This window comes from Phyllostomus discolor, chromosome 6 (assembly GCF_004126475.2).
Source record: "Phyllostomus discolor isolate MPI-MPIP mPhyDis1 chromosome 6, mPhyDis1.pri.v3, whole genome shotgun sequence".
Taxonomy (NCBI): domain Eukaryota; kingdom Metazoa; phylum Chordata; class Mammalia; order Chiroptera; family Phyllostomidae; genus Phyllostomus; species Phyllostomus discolor.
In genome coordinates, this window is record NC_040908.2 from 128,597,902 (window position 1) to 128,618,308 (window position 20,407).

Sequence of the window (20,407 nt, forward strand, 5' to 3'; positions counted from 1 at the left end):
ACAACCCAAGTCTAAGGTAGCCCTTTGCCTCTGCTGCCATCTTCCCCAAGTCTTCATTTCATAAATCTATTTTTCTGCTCTGTTTTCTGCTTTTTTTTTTTAACCTTCAGGTTGATTCTTTTTTTTTCTTCTTAAAATCTGTGTCTACTTGAAACTGCAATTCCTAGCAATTAATTAATTGTAGAAAGGTATTTAGGAGTAGTAAATCTGTGTATAGTTGAATTTCATACAAGGGAATCTTGTGATTAGGGAGAGATTTCTGAAATATTGGAAGAACTGATTTTTTCATCGTAAGACCCTTCCATGTCTTCTATACTTTTTGTTTCTTTAGGAGTAATTAGCTTTATGACTGTGTTTGATTGGGACAAGGAGAGGGTATACGTGGGCATGGTGTACCAGCCAGAAGAAGTGACACCAGCTAGGATGAAAGTTGTTCTGCCCAGATGGACAGCTACCAGATGGTTGAAGGTACTATATTTCATTGGAAGACAGCTCTGGGAAGACGGACACTCTGTCTTACTAGGCTGCACATCTCCATAATTTTTTTCAGCTCACAGGATGATGAATATCTCAGCCAGGTGGCAGTTAATTTGGAGCTGAGAGCAGGACCTGGTGGCCAGTTGACTTAACACTCAGTGACTTTCTTCAGTGATGATTTGAGAAAACACTGTTAGGTAATGGGATACCAGACTGTTAGTAGATAGAAGTAGATTGAAATTGAGGTGCTGTACCTGGGGTTCTGTATCTGAGGTTCTGTACCTGGGTGTCTTTGGGGTATTTGCTTTCCTTCTTGTATTTTAGGATTATCTGTTGAAGGGAAATAATAAGACATTTAACAACATGCATGCTTGCAGAGCTGGGTCTCACAAGCTTTGTGTGTGACAACAAAACATTTACTAGCCGCCTAGTCCCTACCAACCAATAATGATGAAGAAAATTGATCTACAGAACACTATATGAATTTGACGGTGAATCTACTAAGTACCTTTTCTTAGGGACTCTGGGGAAGAAATAAATATACAGCATTGTCCCTTACCCTGAGTAAGAAGACAGTACATGAAATGACTCCAACAGGACAACACAGAAGCAAGTTCTAGAGGGCGTGGAAAATGAGCGCTCTAGACTGTGCTGTCCAGTGCGTTGGCCATTAGCCACATTTCACCATTAAGCATTGAAAAGTGGCCAGCCTGAATTGAGATATGCCGTAAACATAACATATATGCTAGGTTTTAGAGACTTTTAGTAAAGAAAAGAATGTAAGATACCTATTCAGTAATTTTAAAATATTGATTACATGCTAAAGTTACAATATTTTGGATGTACATTATTAAAATTTACCTGTTTCCTTTAGCTGTTTTAAAATGTGGTTATTAAAAAATTTTAATTTCATATGTGGTTTGCATTATATTTCTGTATAATGCCATATATAGAGCTGTGGTAGAAGTTCAAAGGAGACAGAGAAAGAAATGTAGACGGTTGTAGACCAGGAGAGTTTCATGGAGCAGACAGAACACCAGCTGTGCCTGGAGGGAAGGGTACAGTCTCTTGTCTAGTGTTGTCACAGAAAGATGGCAGGTGTGGTGGTGGTTTTATAGGAAGAGCAAGGGCCGAAGTATTTGTAAGCAGTAAGGAAATTCTCTGGGTATAGAATGTTTTGAGGTGTACTGTAAAGTTAGGATTTAAAGGGAGATAGGGTTACATTTTAGATGTGTTTGTTCTTGCACAGAATAGATGGTTGATAATGTATTGTTTGACCGACTATGTTAGATGAGTAGTTCAGAACCAATCCTATAAAGATGGGAAGTCAACAAAACTTTTTGGGTAGATGCATGACAAAGGTAGAGTAGTTGTTGTTCTTGAGACAGAGGGGAAGGGAGGCAGAAAGAGAGGGAGAGATACATCGGCATGAGAGAGAAACATCAATCGGTTGTACCCCGACTGGTCTCTCAGCCAAGGCGTGTACCCATGACCTTTGCCTTTGCCGGGTGACGCCCAACTATCTGAGCCACACCAGTCAGGGCAACGAAAGTAGGGTTTTGAGATTCTTTGGATGACGTGGGTGTGATCATTAGAGACGAGAGGCTGGACAAAGACGGGGAGACCAGTTGGGGGCTGCTATGGAATTTGAAGAGTAATTTGACGAGTGTTGGACAGGGATGGTAGCAGTGGGAATCAAAACACATATGTTCCTACCCCCCTTTTTTAATTTGAATTTTTATTTTTTTTAAAAGATTTTATTTATTATTAGAGGGGAAGGGAGGGAAAAAGAGAGGTAGAGAAACATTGATGTGTGAGAGAAACATCTATTAGTAGCCTCTCGCATGTGCCCCACACAGGGACCAGCCTGCAACCCAGGCTTGTTCCCTGACTGGGAGTCTAACCAGAGACCTTTTGCTTTGCTGGATGATGCCTACCTAACTGAGCCACACCAGCCAGGGCTATTCCCTACCTTTATAGAGCTTGAATTCTTGTGAGTTGTACAGGCCAGCAGACTGGCAGTTGGAATATAGTGAGTTAAACTCAGAGGAAGGAAACCTGTCTGGCCTGTGGTGAGGACTGGAGGACTTAGGTCAGAGGATGCCACTAGAGGAAGAGACATTTGCCACTGACCTCAGGGGATGTATGAAACTCCTCTGTAAGAACATTGATAGTGAAAGATTTGAAAAGTAAATTTTTTGGAGAAACAAAGTGTCAGGAGAGAGAGCACTAGTTGGAGCATCAGGAGACTTGGGTGGCCAGGGGAAGTCATTTCTCCTTGCTGGGCTCCCGTGTCCTCATTTGTAAAATGTGGATAGAGGATGAGATCTTCAAGGTTTAGCCTTCTAATTTAACTTGGTTAGCTTGGTGTGTTTAGCACGCCCATATCCTGGTGAATAGTTGCTATTTAGCAACTCTCCGTTAGGGCCTCAGAAGGGAGAATGAGACTTGCTCCCAAGGGCCAGGAGCCCATGTTTCCCGAGCCTCGTACTCTCCAGTTGGCCTTAAGCTGACAGAGCGTCTCACTCCGCTCCGTGGAGAGAAGGAGGCGGCTCTCAGCTCACCAGGGCCCTTGTGACTCGGGGCTGCCTGCGGTTCCTTTCGTGAGGAGGGCATCTCTGAGTGGGGCATCTCTGTGTCTGCCACGGAATCCTTTTGAAAAAGCAATTTCACACAAGATTGATAGGAATAGGAGCCTTATTAGAGGGACCATACAAGGACAGAGTGGTCAGAAGATGGGGGAGTGGAGGTAAACCTCAGATTTGTGATCTTTGTCATCATCTTTGGGTGTTCACTGTGGCTTCAGAGAAGATTGTGTCGCTGAATGGAACTACCTAACTGCTCTTCTATGCGGTTCTGTCTCACATACTTGTTAACTCTTATTGGGTCCTTCTTTTAGAAAATCTCTACTTGAATTTTGAGGGACTGGACTTCTTTACTAGATCTCAGGACAGATGAGTTAGGCCTGCTAGTTCTGGTGGTGTTAATAACTAATTGGTGGTGTTTACACCAGTTACTACCAGTAACACTGGTACTGGTGTTTTTTCAATCTAAAAGTGCTCTGAGAGATTCCAATTAAACAAAAATTCTTTCTGGAAAGAATATACTCGTAGTATAGTGAAATGAACTCAAACACCCAGATCTAGATAAAGATGATGGAAAAGAAAAGGAAAACAAGAAGATTCTTCAATGGGACTTGCTTAGCCAGCGTCTGTTGACCATCGGGCTCTCTCTCTTCCGGCTTCGGCATTGCACAGGTGGGTGAGCCCCAGACCCCCTCTTGAAGGGACTTACAGAGTAGTGGGAGAGAGGGACACAGACGCTTCTTAGAAGTGATTCATCTTCTTAAAGACATTTGTTATGCTGCAGTCCAGGGGGAGGCTGGGTTCTAAGAAGGCTGTCCCAGACTGGGAGACTTCGCTGCCTACAGAGTGGCTTCTTCAAGAGGCATGGCAAAGCGTAACTCTTCGTGGATGACTCAAGTGAGTTAATTCCAACAACTTTATAGTCCTACAGTGATCTCTTCATACTTTATAATTTTACTGGTGCTTTCTAGCTAGAACCTCTGGACATATTTAAAGTTTTCCACAAATTTAAAAGCTTCCCTTTTTTTCTGATCGTAAAGATAATACCTAGGCTATTTAAACAACACATTATGATATAGAGGCAAAGGTACAAGCACCTGAAATTCCACCACCAAAGGCAGATGCAGTTAACTTCTCTGTGGATATCTCTCTCACATCTCTCTCTGTCTCCCCTCCCCCCTCTCCCTCTCTCCATCTCCCTTTCCCCTACATGCACACACATGTGCATATACATGCGTGTGTATCCTTTTATATAAATGGGATCATATTTCACATGCCTTTGTAACCATTTTTTACCATCTAATCATTTTTTAAAATGTTAATTAAATTCATTGGGGTAACAGTGGTTAATAACGTTACAGATGTACAACTTGATAATACAACATCTGTATACTGCGTTGTGTGCTCGCCATTGAAAGTCTGGTCTTCTCCCGTCACCATATATTTGACTCCCTTACCCTCTTCCTCCTCTCCTCACCCCACCTTCCCTTCAGGTAATCATCATTCTGTTGTCTGTGTCTATGAATTTGTTTGTTTCTTTTGCTCATTTGTTGCTTTTTATTTTACATACCAAATATGAGTGAAATTGTATGGTTTTTGTCTTTGTCCATCTGACTTACTTCATCTTACATGGTATTGTCCAGATCCATCCACATTTTGCAAATGGCAATATTTAAGCTTTTCATGGCTGAGTAGTATTCCATTGTATACATACATGTACCACATCTTCCTTATCTCGTTATCGGCAGAAGGACACTTAGGTTGTTTCCATGTCTTGGCTAATGTGAATAATGCTACAGTGAATATAGGGGTACATACATCTTTACAAATAACTGTTTTCAAATTTTTGGGTAAATACCTAGAAGAGAGATTGCTGGGTTGTATTGGGCCTTTATTTTCCATTTGTTGAGGGACCGCCATACTGTGTACCATAGCGGCTGCACCGATTTGTGTTCTCACCTCCAGTGTACGAAGGCTCCCTTTTCTTCACGTCCTCTCCGGTACTTACTATTTCTTGTCTTATTGATAATAGCCATTCTGACAGGTGTGAGGTGGTATCTCATTGTGGTTTTGATTTGCATTTCCCTCTTAAGTAGTAAGGTTGAGCTTCTTTTCACATGTCTCTTGGCCACCTGTATACCTTCCTTGAAAAAGTGTGTAGTCAGGTCTGCGAGGTATTGTTTGCAAAAATCTCCCATTTGCTTGGTTGCCTTTTTGGGTAACCTGTCTTCTTAAGCAGTGTGTTAGGGTCCTCTTTCCATATCAATGCACATAGACACAGAAGCCATTCTGTCTAATGGCTAGAAACTCGTTCACTGTGTTGGTGTATCCTGCTTTATTTAACCACTCTCTTATTCACAGGTATTTGAAATGTTTTGGATGCTGCTAAACATCCCCTGATGCATAGGCCACCTCGTCCTGCTCCCCAGACAGAGAAAATTTCCTGGTCGGGAATGGCAGTAGTGTTGGGGAAAACCTGCTCTCGCCTTCTCCAGTGTTTGGATGTTGGAAATCTTTACTCCCCTGTATGTTCTCAAACACCAGGCAAAAAGTAGTAACTTTTGAAATTTGCATTATTTTGATTACTAGTGAGGTTAAGCATCTTTTCCTATATTTACTAGTCATTAGTTTCTTTTGTGAATTTTCTATTCATGTCTGTTGTCCATTTTTTATTAGGTGTTTCATTTTTCACTTAATAATTTCTAAGGGTAATTTGAATTTCTAAGGAGCCATTAGACTTTGTTTATGGTGCCCTTTTTAAAGGGAAATGTAAAGATTTTTGTGTAGTCAACTTTGCTGATGTTTTATTTGATTTCTGAAGAGGGCTAAGTTAGTGAATTGTCCAAAAGAACTTACTGAAGGTGGTTCATTTGGAATGTAATCCAGTGGTATCTACTGTAGTTTAGTGGCATATGTCCTGTGGACCACAGATGGTTTTGAGTTAGATTTCCTGCCTTCGTCTGTCCATAAGTGTTAGGCTTCTACTAAATTCTCCCTTAACCCTGTGCTCGTCACTGTGAAGGGTACGGAAGAAACATATTAGGCAAGGTTTCCTCCCTTACTGAGCTGCAGTTAGATATTTGAGATAACGGCTAGCATGTGAAACAATTCATTTAAATGCTGAATAGGAATTCAGTGGGCAGAGTTTATGAAGAATGACCCAGTCTTGAAGGCTATGACAAGGCAGAGGGAACGTTTCCAGCACATGGCATGTTGTGGGACAGGCAGTTAGGAGACCTCGGATCTTGTCCCTGCTTTGGCACTAATCAGTATGTGACTTAGGCCGAGTCTCAGGCCCTAGTCTTTTTATCAATGAAATAAGGAGATAGCAGTAGTCTATTTCCTAAGATTGTTGTCATAATTGAAGTATTATGGTTTTACTGTTTACTGAGAATTTTTGGAACTGATTTGTTTGGCATTTATAGAAAGTCTTCTGCATTCTGGGTAGCATGTTAGGTGCTGTGGGAATGCAAAGATGGGTAAGAGATGGGCCTTCAGAAACTTAGTCTTATAGGAGGGAAAAATTATGTGTGGTAGTGTAAAATAAGAAATACGGAGTGCTTGGAAACAGAGCATTGCGTGGCAGCGGCTTTAGAAAGGGATGGCATTTATGTTAGGGAGGGGTGGTGGGAGCAAAGGCCTGGGGGAGGAAGGAGGGTGGTACAGGGTTTGTTTAGGGTAAGGGAATAAACTGGTTTGGCTGAATTTGTACCGTTGGTGCAGAGGGTAGGAAGACATAAGGCTAGAAAGGTAAAGTGGGGCTGGCTTGTTGAGTGAGTTAAATATGGAGCTCAGACACTTACTTGTGTCGCTGGAAAGGGACTGACTGGGTTGAGGTGGGTCTGTCCCGGCACAGTCTGGATCCTGTGGGTTCTTGACTTTGTGCAGGAGAGACTTCACGATATGAGTCAGGTGATTTGGAATATATGTTTATTAAAGCTGGGAACAGTGAAACAAAGGAGGGTTTAAGATAGAAGAGGCAAGATCATAGCAACAGGAGTGGGCCTAGGTGAGGCTGCCTTGGCCCTTTAGAAAGAAAGTCACAGAGGCAAAGAGGTGGCCAGCTGGGCTGCGTGCGCTCAGGAAACAAGTTACAGAGGCAAAGGAAGGCCTTTGGAGACAGGCTCAGGGCGTCAGCCTGGGGTGAGCTGCTGCTCTCCCCTGCTCCCCTGGTTGCAGCACTCCTGGGAGTCTTGAGAGATCAGGAGAAAGAGAGCAAAGATACAGACCTGAGGAAGGAAGGGGAGGGGGGAGGCGTGGGGGTGCTGAAGGGAGAGCCGGCACTGGGTCTTTCCTCTTCCGGGGTTTATCTGATTTCTAAGGCAGGAATTTTAGAGGAGGTCTCAGTCAGAATATTTATCAACTTTCCAGGTGTGTCCTTTGATATACCGATGCATCAAAATGAGCATATGGGGGATCAGGGTCATTCTCTGGTGGTCTGTTTCACCTCCAAAGAATGTCACGGGAGAGGGACCAGGATGGGACCCAGGCTGGTCTGCCCCCTGCATGGTCTGGAATATGTAAGCTGTTTGCTCCTGAGGGTTCTTGGTCAGGGAAGGTAAGACCTTGTGATTTTTCACCTGGCTGTAAATTGCTCGGCCTTGTTTAGCTATCTCAGTTTCCCCATTCCACTTGCCAAAGAATGTTCCTAGCTTCTGCCTGAACTGCCTCATTTGGTTTTTACTTTTGTAGGCTTTTGATGAATTTTAGACAAGAAGATGATGTGATGTAAACAGCACTTGAAGATTAATTTGGTATAAGTGTCGAGGAAAGAGACTGATTGCATTTCCACAGCAGATAGCACGAGTGAGTCATGACTTTGAGATTTCCGAGGCTGAATATAATGAAGATGACAGTGTGGGGCTAAAGTACGCTTACAGTTGTTTGTGTGGAAAATAATATAATAATTACTAAATAATAATACACATTAAATTGTTTCATGTACTTTCAACTGTGAACCTGCTTTTGTCCCACCACGTACTGAAGAGAAAGCAAGCAGGACGCAAGCAGTGACAAGCAGGATGAGGGACATTGTCGGGAAAGGGAAAATGACTCCATGGGGTAAGGGGCAGGACTTCTGTTAGACAATGCTCTTAAGGCAGGGCATAGTCCTGGTAGGAAATGGGTCATTCTGGTTCATTGTTAGGAAGCGTTTTCTGGGAATTTGCCATTAGGTTGAAATTTTATAAATCAGACAAGAATTTTTATGTCTTAAAAAATGACTGCCCGTTATGAACTATTATTCTATATTGTGTCCGTTCAGATAAGCTTGTTGGACTGGAGCTCTCCACCCCCCGTTTTCAGGGTTGAGTATTGCCCATTACGCACATCCTGTGAAGGGAAACTGCGACTGGGGCACATTGCAGAGAACTTGGATAATCTCCACATCTTCGGGAGGGAGGAGGGTTGACATTGTGCGCTCATGTGCGTTAAAACACTGTTAGCTGTTCATCATTCTTGATTTCATTTTCATAATGCTTGGAGCAAAATGCTTCAAAAGGGTAAATGGCAAACCAGGAGCAGACCACACCAGCAGGGCCTGTGCAGTTGATTAGCCCTCTCTTCTCAGCAGAGGCCCTGCAGAGCCGTAGTAGACAGCTCTGAAGGGACTGGGGAGATGAGTTCCTGGCACGGTTATGGGTCTTTTATTGTAGTAACAATAGGTTATTCTTCAACTCAGGGGAATGAGAGCAAAGGTGCTTAGCCATCACGTGGGTGCTAAAAGAATGGCCTTTGGAGAGCAGGTATTTGAAGTGAGATATATTTAACTTTTTCAAGAAACTTGCGGACACTCTGATGAGAATAACTCAGGGGCAGTCCTTTCACAAATCAGTAATGTGTAGTCCTCTTTCCTTTCGATTGCTTTTGTCCTGATCTGCTTTCCAGCTTCCTCAATAGTTTTGCCCAAAGGTGGTGGGTGCTTGGAGATGGGGCTCCTGGAGAGAGAATGGTCCCAGATTTCTAGGCATGTGTAGTTCTTCACCACTGGATTTAATTTGGCTCCTCTAAATAGCACCAGCATCTTGTTAGGTCCTGGAGAACTGACTGGGTGGGGCTGGGGAACCAGTCTGTCACCACACTTGAGCAACAAGCATGCATGGCCAGAGTCACTTGTGTATAGGCAGGGCTCTCTTTCCAGAAAGAGTGGGAAGGCAGCACAGGGTGGATGTGTAGTCTGGTCTAGTCCAGTTCCTGTACCAGGTGCACAACACACACAGCTCTGATGTAGGGCACATCTGCTGATCTGACTTCAGCCTCTTCATCTGTAGGATAGCAGTGATATCTACTCTCCCAGGCGAGAGACCAAGACCAGCGAATGGGTGATGTGAGTTTACTCAAAAGTGTCAACTGCTGTTTAAGCTTCTGGAGCGTTTACTTCTTGTGTTTAGTTTATGTTCTGGCCCTCAAAATTTTGGTTTCTTTATACGTTTTACTTTTCATGTAAGAAAAACTTGAGATGCTCCCCAGTCTTTTAAAAACTGCTGATAAAAATTTTAAAGATGTTTTAAAGAAAGCACACATTTTTTTCTTTCTTAGTAACAATACCTTTTTAGTTACCTGTTACTCAAACAAAATAACTCAGTGTGTTATTTTGTTTGGAGAAGAGTTCCCTATTCTAGGCCTTACTAACAATGAAAAAAGATGAATTTCTGATCTAAATTACAGCTCTTTGGTTGAATTCATGAAATGAGTTTGCATCAACAGTTAAGAATTGGGCTTTAAAAATTTTTAGAAACAAGCCCAGCTCCTCCTTTTGCAGTGAGTATGCTGCGGCTAAGTGACTGAGTAGCAGAATATTAAAGTACTTAAGAAGGGAAAATGGCGAGCCACTGAACGGGAACAGACCACACGAGCAGGCTGGCGTTGAGGTTTTCTCGCCTATGGTCCCTGTTACTATAACTTGCTGCCTTCCTCACAGTTTGCTTGACTAAATACAGGTGTTCAAGAAAATCATCATTGAATTCAGCAGTCCCTGCATTTAACACAAGTGCTTTTTATTTGTCCAAGTATGAAGTGTAAAGTTCAAATATGAATCTTTTTCAGTGGGATCCATGAATCACCCACCAAAAACCAAATGTTCCTAATTACTACAGGGTGTTAGGCCAGTGATTATAAAACCTGAATTCTAGTCTTAGTTCTGCTAAATAATCTCATTCAAGAAAAACACATTTAATCTCTTTGGATTTAATGTCTTTGAGCCAGTACTTACCAGCTAGACAATGGCCAGAATGACAATATGGGGTCCAAGGCCCCTGCCAGGACTTGAAGTTGGAGGATCTATGAAACCCAAAAGCGGAGAGAGGGGTGGGTATGCGAGAGAGTTGTGTCTCCTTTTCGTATCCTGAGGATTTTGCATTAATCAGCTGCTTATCCATGTTTTTCCTCTACCTGGAGAGCCTTCTACTTTACCCCAAAACCCTTTTGCTATCCAAAGCTCTCCTTATTTTAAGGCCCAGGTTGCTTTCCACTTCCTCTGTGAAGTCACTGTAGCACACACAACTTCTCTCTGAACTCACTTATTGCCCTTGTATCTCATTCATCTGTTAATCATTGTATTTGCTCTGGAATATGTCTTCCTTTTACATGTAATCCCTAGGGAATTGGTTAATGTAGAAGAAAAAGTGCCGAGTTGGAAGATGAATAGATGTAGCTGTGTGCTCTTAGTTGGTCACTTTAAAAGTATATATTTAATTTTTAATTTTTATTTTTTAAGTTGCATTTTATTATTTTTGCTATTACAGTTGTCCCATATTTAATTTTTTAAGGAGTACATTTTTGAATAGGTAATTTTTTTCAATACAATTAAAAGGGGAGGTACAGTGAAAAGTCGTCTTCTGCCCGTGGTCTAACATCAAACTAGTCTTCCCCCGCTGTTACTAATTTTTTATGTATCCTCCTGGAGTTCCTTATTTTTTCTCCCTTTTTATTTTACATAAAAGATGACACACTAATGTAGTCTTAGGTGTGTTGGTAATTTATATTGGAGATATTTTCATGTCACTACAGAGTGATCTTTCTCATTGTTCTCAATATTTTGTGGATGGACCATAATTTAATCAGTGGTTGGAAATTTTTAGTTGGGTAAAGTCCCAAACCATTTTAAAATGTGAATGACCTTTGAGCCTTATCTAAGAAATATACTCTTTATTTATCTAGAACTCATTTTGCAGTACTTCACAATTTGTAAGCACTTTACATTCTTAAAGTTAATTCTCATAGAACCTCTCTGGGGGTAGGTAATTACTCTGTAGGTTTTACCAGATAAACAGAGAAAGGAAATATCTATTCAGTCTTTTGCTGACTATGGTGTAAGATTCTTTAGTAAAAGTCCCACCATGCTCTTTTCATGTGCTCTGTTGCTGGCAGATAGAGGGGTTTTTTTTTGAGAAACACAGCCTGCTTTGTAGGGGCTGATAAAAGTCTTCATTACTTCATTTACAACCATTTGTGAATTTACTTCCTTTACTTTTACTTCCTTAAAACCAGTAGAGCATGTAGAAAAGGACCTGCACAGAAATGAAGCTTTGAGAAACAAAACAAATGCAGAAAGAAGATATGCAAATATTCTTTTTATAGATTCAATTTTTTTAATCTTAAAAATTTTTAACTGAAATATATGTATGCAGAAAAAAGTGACTTGTTTAATAGAATTAAAAGTCTTCATGGAGATGAATCTGGCCCTTTAAGTGATTAAATGGGCAGGGCTGAGAAAAATAGGAAATATTTAACCTGGGATTTAACATTTAATAAGAATCTGTGTTAAAGGAAGTGCAGCCTTAAGCTATGTAATTTGACCTTTTAAGAATGCACGAATGACCAAAAAAAAAAAAAGGCACAAATGAAAAGGAAAAGAATATACAAATGAAATGGAAAGAATTTAAGTTTTATTTTAAAATTTGTATGTAATGTGTAACAAGATTAGTACTGAAGCAGCCCAAACTGCTAATTCAATCACTTGATTGTTCAAGTGTTACTCAGGCGGTCACCATGACCAGCGACTCTTTATAGATGGAATGCTAATTTTCTACAAAATATTTCAACCATTTTAGTAATTCCTGAGATATTTTTGCTATTGATTTTTCCCATAGTTATAAAATGGGCCCTTGATGTCTTTCTCTATTTACATTTACACTTTTATGTAGTAGTAATGCTGAAAACAGCCTAACATCAGATTTTTTAGAGATTACCAATTAGCATTTATTGTATTTGTATAGTAACTTGGCCCTTTCTAGTGCACAAATGAGAAAACTAGCAGCCTGGAGAGCTGGTGATTGGCCAGGGCAGCCGCCTTGTCCAGAACTAGGTTCTTTCTCTTGCAGCTGTAATTGGCCGACACTGGACTAGTTGGGGAGAAGTTTAATTTCAAACACATTCTCTTGTTCTTGCTCTCCTTTTTCTTTCTAATGTGGGACAGTTAATAAAAGACCACAAGGTTGCATGGAGCCTGGCTCACTGTGGGCATGTGAGAGAGACTTTTTGAAGCGAACCCAAACTGGGGAGGGATGAAACACTCATGGGTAACATGTTGGGAGCTGACAGCTGAGCAGTGCCCCGTATCTGCTACTTCATTCTCCATCTTTCTCGCCCCAGGGCACGGAGCAGCCCGCTGTTTTCGGACAGCGAAGGTGCGGCGTGCTGGTTAGTGGAGGCCTTTAAACGACTTTCTTTCCCTCTTAGGTCCTTTCCCACAACCTGTGCACGGTGCTGAAGGTTCCGCATGACCCTATTGCTCTCGAGGAGCACTTCAGGGATGATGACGAGGGGCCAGTCTCCAATCAGGGCTACATGCCGTATTTAAACAAGTTCATTTTGGAAAAGGTAAGATTTTGTCTAACCTCTTCATGTTTACAGTGTTGTTTGATTTATCTATTTCAAGTGGGCATAAAAAATAATGAAATCTTATCATTTGCAACAGCATGGGTGGACCTAGAGGGTATTATGCTTCGTGACATAAGTCAGACAGGGAAACACAAATACTGTATGATTTCATTTTTATGTGGGATCTAAAGAGTAAAATAAATAAACAGAAACAGACTCATAGATACAGAGAGAACTGGCGGTTGCCAGAGGTGTGGAGTTGGGGCACTGAGAGAAAGAGGTAAAGGGACTAAAAAGCACAAATTGGTAGCTACAGAATAGTCACAGGGATGTAAGGAAAACATAGGAAACATAGTAAAACATAAAGCGATAACTATGTCTGGTGTCAGGTGGGTACTAGAGATGTTGAGGGCAATACTATGTAAAGTATATGATTGTCTAACCACTAAAACACAAAAACCAAACCTTGTGAATATACTAAGAACTACTGTATTGTATGCTTTCAGAAGTGACTCTTATGGTACATGAATTATATCTCAAAAAAGTTTTAATAGAAAAATGATGTATGAGCTCTCAAAACTGGATAAGGTGATGCTGTTTTTTCTGGAGCTCTTTTGGGCTGCTGTTCTGTTCATTGATCAGGTAGCTCCTTAGTGCTCTATAGTTGCATTATATGTAAATATGTTTCATGTTCAGCAAATATTTGATGACCTGCAGTGTGCATGTGTTTAATCTTAAAAAATAAAGACAGTAAATATCTGTTATTAAATATAGAGCATGCTGGGAAAATTTCAGAAATCTAGAAATTGCTTTGTTTTTCAGTGCTAGAATTTGTGCGGTCTGGGCCAGTGGGTAGAGAAACATGGTTTAATATCTTAAAGTGTCAGACCCAAATCCTGCATTTTGTTCTCCTGGGTGTAACTTTCTTTAAGCATCTTGAATTTTATATTTTAAAGTGTACTTTATTTTAGCATTTAGGTATCTTAAAGTTTTATAACCGGGAAGAAAATACAGCAGTGTTTTAAAAGTCCAAAATTAGCCACTAAATTTGGAGAAAAACTTATTCACCGAGTGGGTGAGGATGTGATGAAACAGCGAGCCCTTGTTTACTTGTTCCTTACCACCTGGAGTGGAATTTTGCCAGTCCTTCAACCCAAATAAAGCTGCCAAGGTTTCCATGGTGTGGGCTTAAATTGGGCAAAGATTAGTGCTTTGTTTTGAAACTTAGTTTAAAAAATGCTAATAGTGACTGAAGCATGTTAACATAAAATTTAGAGATTGTCACCAGTTATGCAAAAGAAATATGTAATAACGATTAAGTATTTGCAAGATGTGCTTTCATATATACACTGTCTCATTTGATCCTCATGCTAATCCTGTGCCCTAGGTTGGGATTCTCATCCCCATTTACCTCCAGAGGAAGCAGAGCATAAGCTTGCTTAGCTAATAAGAGGTAGGTAGATAGTGAATCTGAGCCCTTGAGCCCGGGGACCCGGCCTGCAACCTAGGCATGTGCCCTGACCACGAATTGAACCAGCGACCTTTCGGGTTGCAGGCCAGCACTCAATCCACAGAGCCACACCAGCCAGGGCTACATCTTTTTTTCTTTTCTGTAGATCGGCAAAAATTAATATTTTGGGGGTGTGCTGCAGAATTTTTTTGATTAGTTTACGTGTGCCATGAGATGAACAAGGTTGAAAATCACTGGTCTGGGCTTTATGATTAAACTCAATTCTCTGTTGGCAATATGCTAAGTGCTAATTGGGGAATCTGCTACTTTCTAACACTTTTTTTTTGTTTCTTTGGAAACATATACATGCAAAAGATAAACACACAGAGAAATATTTTAGTTCAATATAATTAATGTCCCTTCTCTGGAGGCTAGCAGCCTCTATATTCTGTTTTCCTAGGCTGACATTTACACTTTTTCACCAGAAGCCTCAGTTCATAGGTCAGTTGTAGTTCTTCCATAAAATGAGGTTTCAGATTTCTGTTAGTTGAATGAGTATGCCTTCAGCACCCAAAATATCCTCAACCTATCATTTAATATGAAGTGGTACAGCTCTTAAATACCCAAAACCATGCTTTTGTATGGTTCTTTCTTTTCTTTTTTTTAAAAATTAATTTATCATTGTATTATCTTTTTTTCATCCTCACCCAAGGACGTTTTTTCATTGCTTTTTAGAGAGAGAGGAAGGGAGAGAGAAAGGAAGCGGGAACATCAGTGAGAGAGAAAAGTGCCCATTGATTGCCTCCCATGCTCTCTCACACTGGGGACGAATGTGCCCAAACTGTGGACTGAGCCCCAGCCTAGGTGTGTGCCCTGACCGGTAATCCAACCTGCAGCCTTTTGGTTACAGGACAACGCTCCACCGAGTTACACCAGCCAGGGCTACATGGTTCTTTCTTATTGTCCTTTATGTTATTTTTTCTTTCATTGTTGCTTAAAAGTTATATAGTGTTGTTAACGTGGCACAATGGCCAAATTGGACCCCAGATTTTCATCATTTTTGTGAAGTTGTGCAGGACTAGAGACTCCTGAGTGAGTAAAGAGGTTCTGTGCTGAGTACTGTGGATTGTGGATGACTTAATGCCATTGGACATGTTGGCCAGCAGTATAAATCTAAAAGTGATGCCGTTTCAAGAAATAACTTAGGAAAAAAACCCAGCTTTATTGAAACATAATTCATACACCATACAATTTAAGTTTTTTAAATATACAATTAGTGGTTTTTAATATGGTCATTTTTTTGTGCAACCATCACCACCACAATCAACTTTGAAATAGTTTCATCACCTTCCCTCAAAAAACCATCCCCATCAGCACGCAGTCGTCCTCCCGCACAGCCCGAGGCAACCACTGATGCATTTTCCATCTCTATGGCTTTGCCTGTTCTGGACTCGTACAGTGTGAATGGAACCATAATGGATGTGACCTTTTGTGTCTGCCTTCCTTCACTTGGCATAATGCTTTCAAGGTTCATCCACCTTGTAGCGCGTAACAGTACTCCATTACTTTTTATGGCTGAATAACATTCCATCACAGATATACTGCATTTTATTTGCACACTCAACAGGTGATAAGCCTTTGATTTATTTCCGTTTCTTGGTGGTTATGAATTTGCTGCTCTGTGCATCCATGTTCAAGTTTTTGGGTGGGTATACAAGTATGTTTTCAGTTCTCCTGGGCCTATATAGTTATGGAATTGAGTCATATGGCAACTATATGTTTAACCTTTTGAGGAGTTGCCAAACTTTTCCAAAGCAGCTGTGCTTTTACTTTCCTACCGGGAACATGTGCAGGTTCTAATTTCTTCATATTCTTACCAACACTTGTTATTTTCTGTCTTTTTGATTATAGCCATTCTTGTGGGTGGGACATATGGTATCTTACTATGTTTTGATTTGTATCTCCCTGATGATTAATATGAAATATCATTTTTTAAGTGGCTTTCTTATTGTAAAGTGGTTTTCTATATTGTAAAAACAGGCTCTGGTAGTACATTTCACTAAAAGGAGCTTTACTGTATTACCCATCACCTTACCATCTAGAGGAAGCCACTGTTAAAATGTTATGTTTGCTTCGAGTCTCTTTTTTAAAATACATTTGTATATATTTTTCAAGCTGGGATCATATTGAACACTTAACATTAATATTTGCTTTTCTGTGCCATTAAAATCTTTTTGAGAACATTAGTATAAAGATAAAAATGCTAACATTTATTTAGTCTATTGTGCATCAGGCACTATGCTAAATGTTTTAAGCAAGTGTTACTAGTTTGGATGAAAATTCTAGTTTAGAGAACCTGTGAGTTTAGTTTTGTAAATACTTTTGGCCCTTTGGGTCAGAATTGTGGTCCATAATTGCTGTCTTACTCATATGCATGGGTTTTGGTGAAAAGCAAATATGTGTTAAAAATAAGAACAACTCTACATTTCTTTCTGTGAAATTATCTTCCATTCGGACACCTTGAAATCAGTGACAGCCATTACTAGTTTTCCAAAAGATGTGAGACCATCAATTTAATGTGTATGGTATGAACTAGGATTTGGGAGCAGTTCATAATCTTAGATGGAGTGTGGAATTGCAGATTTCCAGACCCTTTACAGTTAGAATGGACTTAGAGATCATCTCCGTTGAAGTCCAGCATCTGTGTTGAGGCATGCAGGGCTGTGTTCTGTTCGGCCGCTGCCAAGTTCTCCAGCCTCCACTCTCTCCACTCCCCTACTTGTTCCCTTCAGTGCAGCCGTGCGGGCCTTCTCTCTGTTCCTCAAATTGTGAAGACCCTTCCTGCCACAGAGCCTTCAGACATGTGCTGCTTCTCTGCTGTAAGACTTCCTCCACCCAGGACATGCGGCTGATTCCTGTTCATCCTTTTAGGTCCTAGCTCGCTTGTCACTTCCTCAGGGAGGTTTCTGTAGGTAGCACCGCACCCTTCCGAGAGCGAACCAGCTCTGCTCTTCTGTGTTCTCAGGCATCCTCTGCTTTTCCCTCGTAGCCGTTACCACAGTTTTTATCATATAGGTGGTTGCATTATTGCTGTGTTGTTCAATATCTGATCCGCCCCTGGGGTGTGAGTTCTGTGATAACAAGGACTGGTTCACTGTTGTCCAACTGTACTGACTGTTTTCTCTGTGTACAGAAGTGTGTTCGTTTGATGTAGTTTTATTTGTCTGTTTTTGTTCCTGTTGGCTGTGCTTTTAGTGTCATATCCAAGAAATCATTGTCCATTCTAATGTCATGAAGCTTCTTCCCCCTTATGTTTTCTTCGAGGAGTTTTATGATTTCAGGTCAGTTAGGTCTTTCCTCCACTTTGAAATAATTTTTGTGTATGATATAAGGTAAGGGTCCATCTTTACTCTGTTGCAGTTGGATATTTTTCTTTCTGACACCATTTGTTGAAGAGACTGTCCTTTCCTCACTGAGTAGTTGTTTCGGCACCCTTGTTAAAGATCACTTGACCATACAAGTAGGGGCTTATTTCTGGGCCTCTTTTCTGTTTGATGGTCTGTCTGTCTTTGTGTCAGTGGGATACTGTTTTGATTACGGTGGCTGTGTAATATGTTTTGAAATTAGGAAGTGTAAGGCCTCTAACTCCGTTCTTCTTCTCAAGATTGTTGTGGTTATTCATGGTCCTTTGCGATTCCATATGAATTTTGGGATAATGTTTCCTGTTTCTGCAAAAAATGCCATTGGGATTTTGATAGGGATTGCACTGAATCTCTAAATTGCTTTGGGTAGTATGGACCTTTTAACAATATTGTCTTTCAATCTGTGAATATGGGCTGTCTTTCCATTTATTTGTCATCTTTAATTTCTTTCAGTAATGGTTTGTAGTTTTCAACACACAAATCTTTTGCCTCCTTGGTTAAGTGTATTCCTAAGTATTTTATTCCTTTTGATACTTTATAAATGGGATTGTTTCCTTAATTTTTTTTTCAGATTGTTCATTTTTAATATATAGAAATACAACTAATTTTTGAGCGTTGATTTTGTATCCTGAAATTTTGCTCAATTTGTTTGTTAGTTCTAACAGCTCTTTTTGTAGACTCTAGCATTTTCTAAATATAAGAAAGAGCATGTCATCTGCAATCAGAGATACTTTTACATTTTCCTTTCCAATTTGCCTGCCATTTATTTATTTCCGTAGCCTAATTGTCCTGGCTAGGACTTCAGTGCTGAAAGGAAGTGGCGAGAGTGGGCATCTTTGCCACGTTCCTGGTCTTAGAGGAAACGCTTTTAGCTTTGACTCTATTAGCTGTGGGCTTTTCATACATGATCTGGTTTTTGTACTTTGTAAAAAGGTGTAAACGCTGTCATTTAATATTCTTTTACCTTGGAGCATGATTAAACCAAAGGATAGAGGATTAGATTTTAGAGATGGAGTGAGCCAAACAGAGAACTTAAAAAGAAATAAGATACAGTGAACCTATATCAAAAAGTCACAATTTATTTCCTAGGAAAACTAATTTATGGTGAATTTACTTGGTTTCTTAAACAACGCCTTAGTCTCTCTGCAGCATTACACCCTTTGTTAAATCTTTTACACTGTTTCCTCACTCACTTCTCGTATCTTTGTGCTTCCCCTACCACTCTGACTGCTTTTTCAGCTGTCAGAATTCCTCTTCCTCCTCTCACTGTGCAGATGCCCGTATCCCTGAGGTTCTGTTTCTGATTGTGTCTCTTTCTCACTTTACGTTCTCTCAGTGATCTCACTAACCATCATCGTGGTTTCTAGTCCTCATAAGCGTGCAGTTGATTCACAGATCCGCCTCTCAGGTTACAGTTTCCCTTCCTTTGGTTGTTCTTGGATACCTCCCTCTAAATGTCTTGCCAGGACTTCAAAATTGAAAACTTTATCTTTCCTTCTCCCTTGTTTTTGTCTCCTTCATCCTGCGACTATTCCCCAAATGTGGTTGTTGTGCTGCTCCTCCCTTGGTTTTGCTCGTGCATTTCCTTTCCTGTCTTTTGGAATATGTTACCTTCAACTCTTCAATGTACTTTAAGGTTCATCTCAAATACCATCTTTTCTGCAAAGTAGTCATCTGGGCTGCTGATGACCTGTGTATTCTCTGCTCCAAAATCCTTCAATTGGGGGTTTCCTATAGACTATTAAAAAAAACTATAAAGCTCTTTGTGATTTGCTTTCTATGTTTGCTTTTCCAGCCATAAATCTAGCACCACCCCACCCCGCCAAGAACCCAGACAGAATGCCTCGTTTCTCAGAGCAAGGTTATGTGCTTTTGTGTGCATGTTATTTCCCGTTGGCAAATCATTCATTTAATGTTTTTCTGAGAGTGCGGTTGGATAGGGTGGATGATAGTGACCTTTGAAACTATTCCTATAGAAATGCCTTTCATCACATATTGTTAGGTGTCTTCCATCTACTGAGTTCTACAAACAGTTTGGCATAGTGGAAACAGACAGCCTTTGAACTTTGATTTAGACTCTGGTTTTGATGTTTACTAGCCATGTGAACTTGGTAAAAGTACTCAACTTTTCTGAACCTCTGTTTCCTGATCAGTAAAATAGGGATGCTGTTTAACCTTATAGGGCTAATAGGAGGTTTAAGTGAGAAACTGCATAAACTGTCAAACATATACTAAGTCCTCAATAAATGGTGGTTCAAAGATAACAGGAAGATGAGACACAGCAGCTGCAGCTACTGCTTTCCCTTCGTGGGAATTGTGTACGAGGGGGTGTGGGGGGTGGTGCCAGCCTGAGAAGGTGCTGAAGGCCGAGCTCAGAGGACATCTTTCTACTTCTGGGGAACTGGTTTACAGATCACATGTTCTAGTTTGAGATCAGGAGAAACTTCTCCTTGCATCCAGCTACCGACTTCTTCCTTAGAGTACACACAGCACTTTGCCTGTATTTCTCTAAAAAGAAATGCTTTGCTCCTATTGTCTTGCCTCTTCCAGTACATCTTCCATGTTGTCCCAGAGGATGGCTTTTATAATGCACGCTGTTAGCTGCTCCTTTTCGTTCTTTCAATAATGAATTATAAGGCTCTTCATGATCCGGT

General features: G+C 40.6%; 1 protein-coding gene across 4 annotated transcripts in view; it reads left to right on the forward strand.

The window, feature by feature from the left end:
* Nucleotides 1–20,407, forward strand: part of SWAP70 (switching B cell complex subunit SWAP70) — an 85,325-nt gene that overhangs the window by 12,153 nt on the left and 52,765 nt on the right. For all 4 annotated transcript variants that reach the window (XM_036029005.1, XM_036029004.1, XM_036029003.1 and 1 more), the window contains exon 2: nucleotides 12,741–12,881. In XM_036029005.1, coding sequence (XP_035884898.1) covers nucleotides 12,741–12,881 — 141 coding nt within the window. The remainder of the gene's footprint in view (nucleotides 1–12,740; nucleotides 12,882–20,407) is intronic.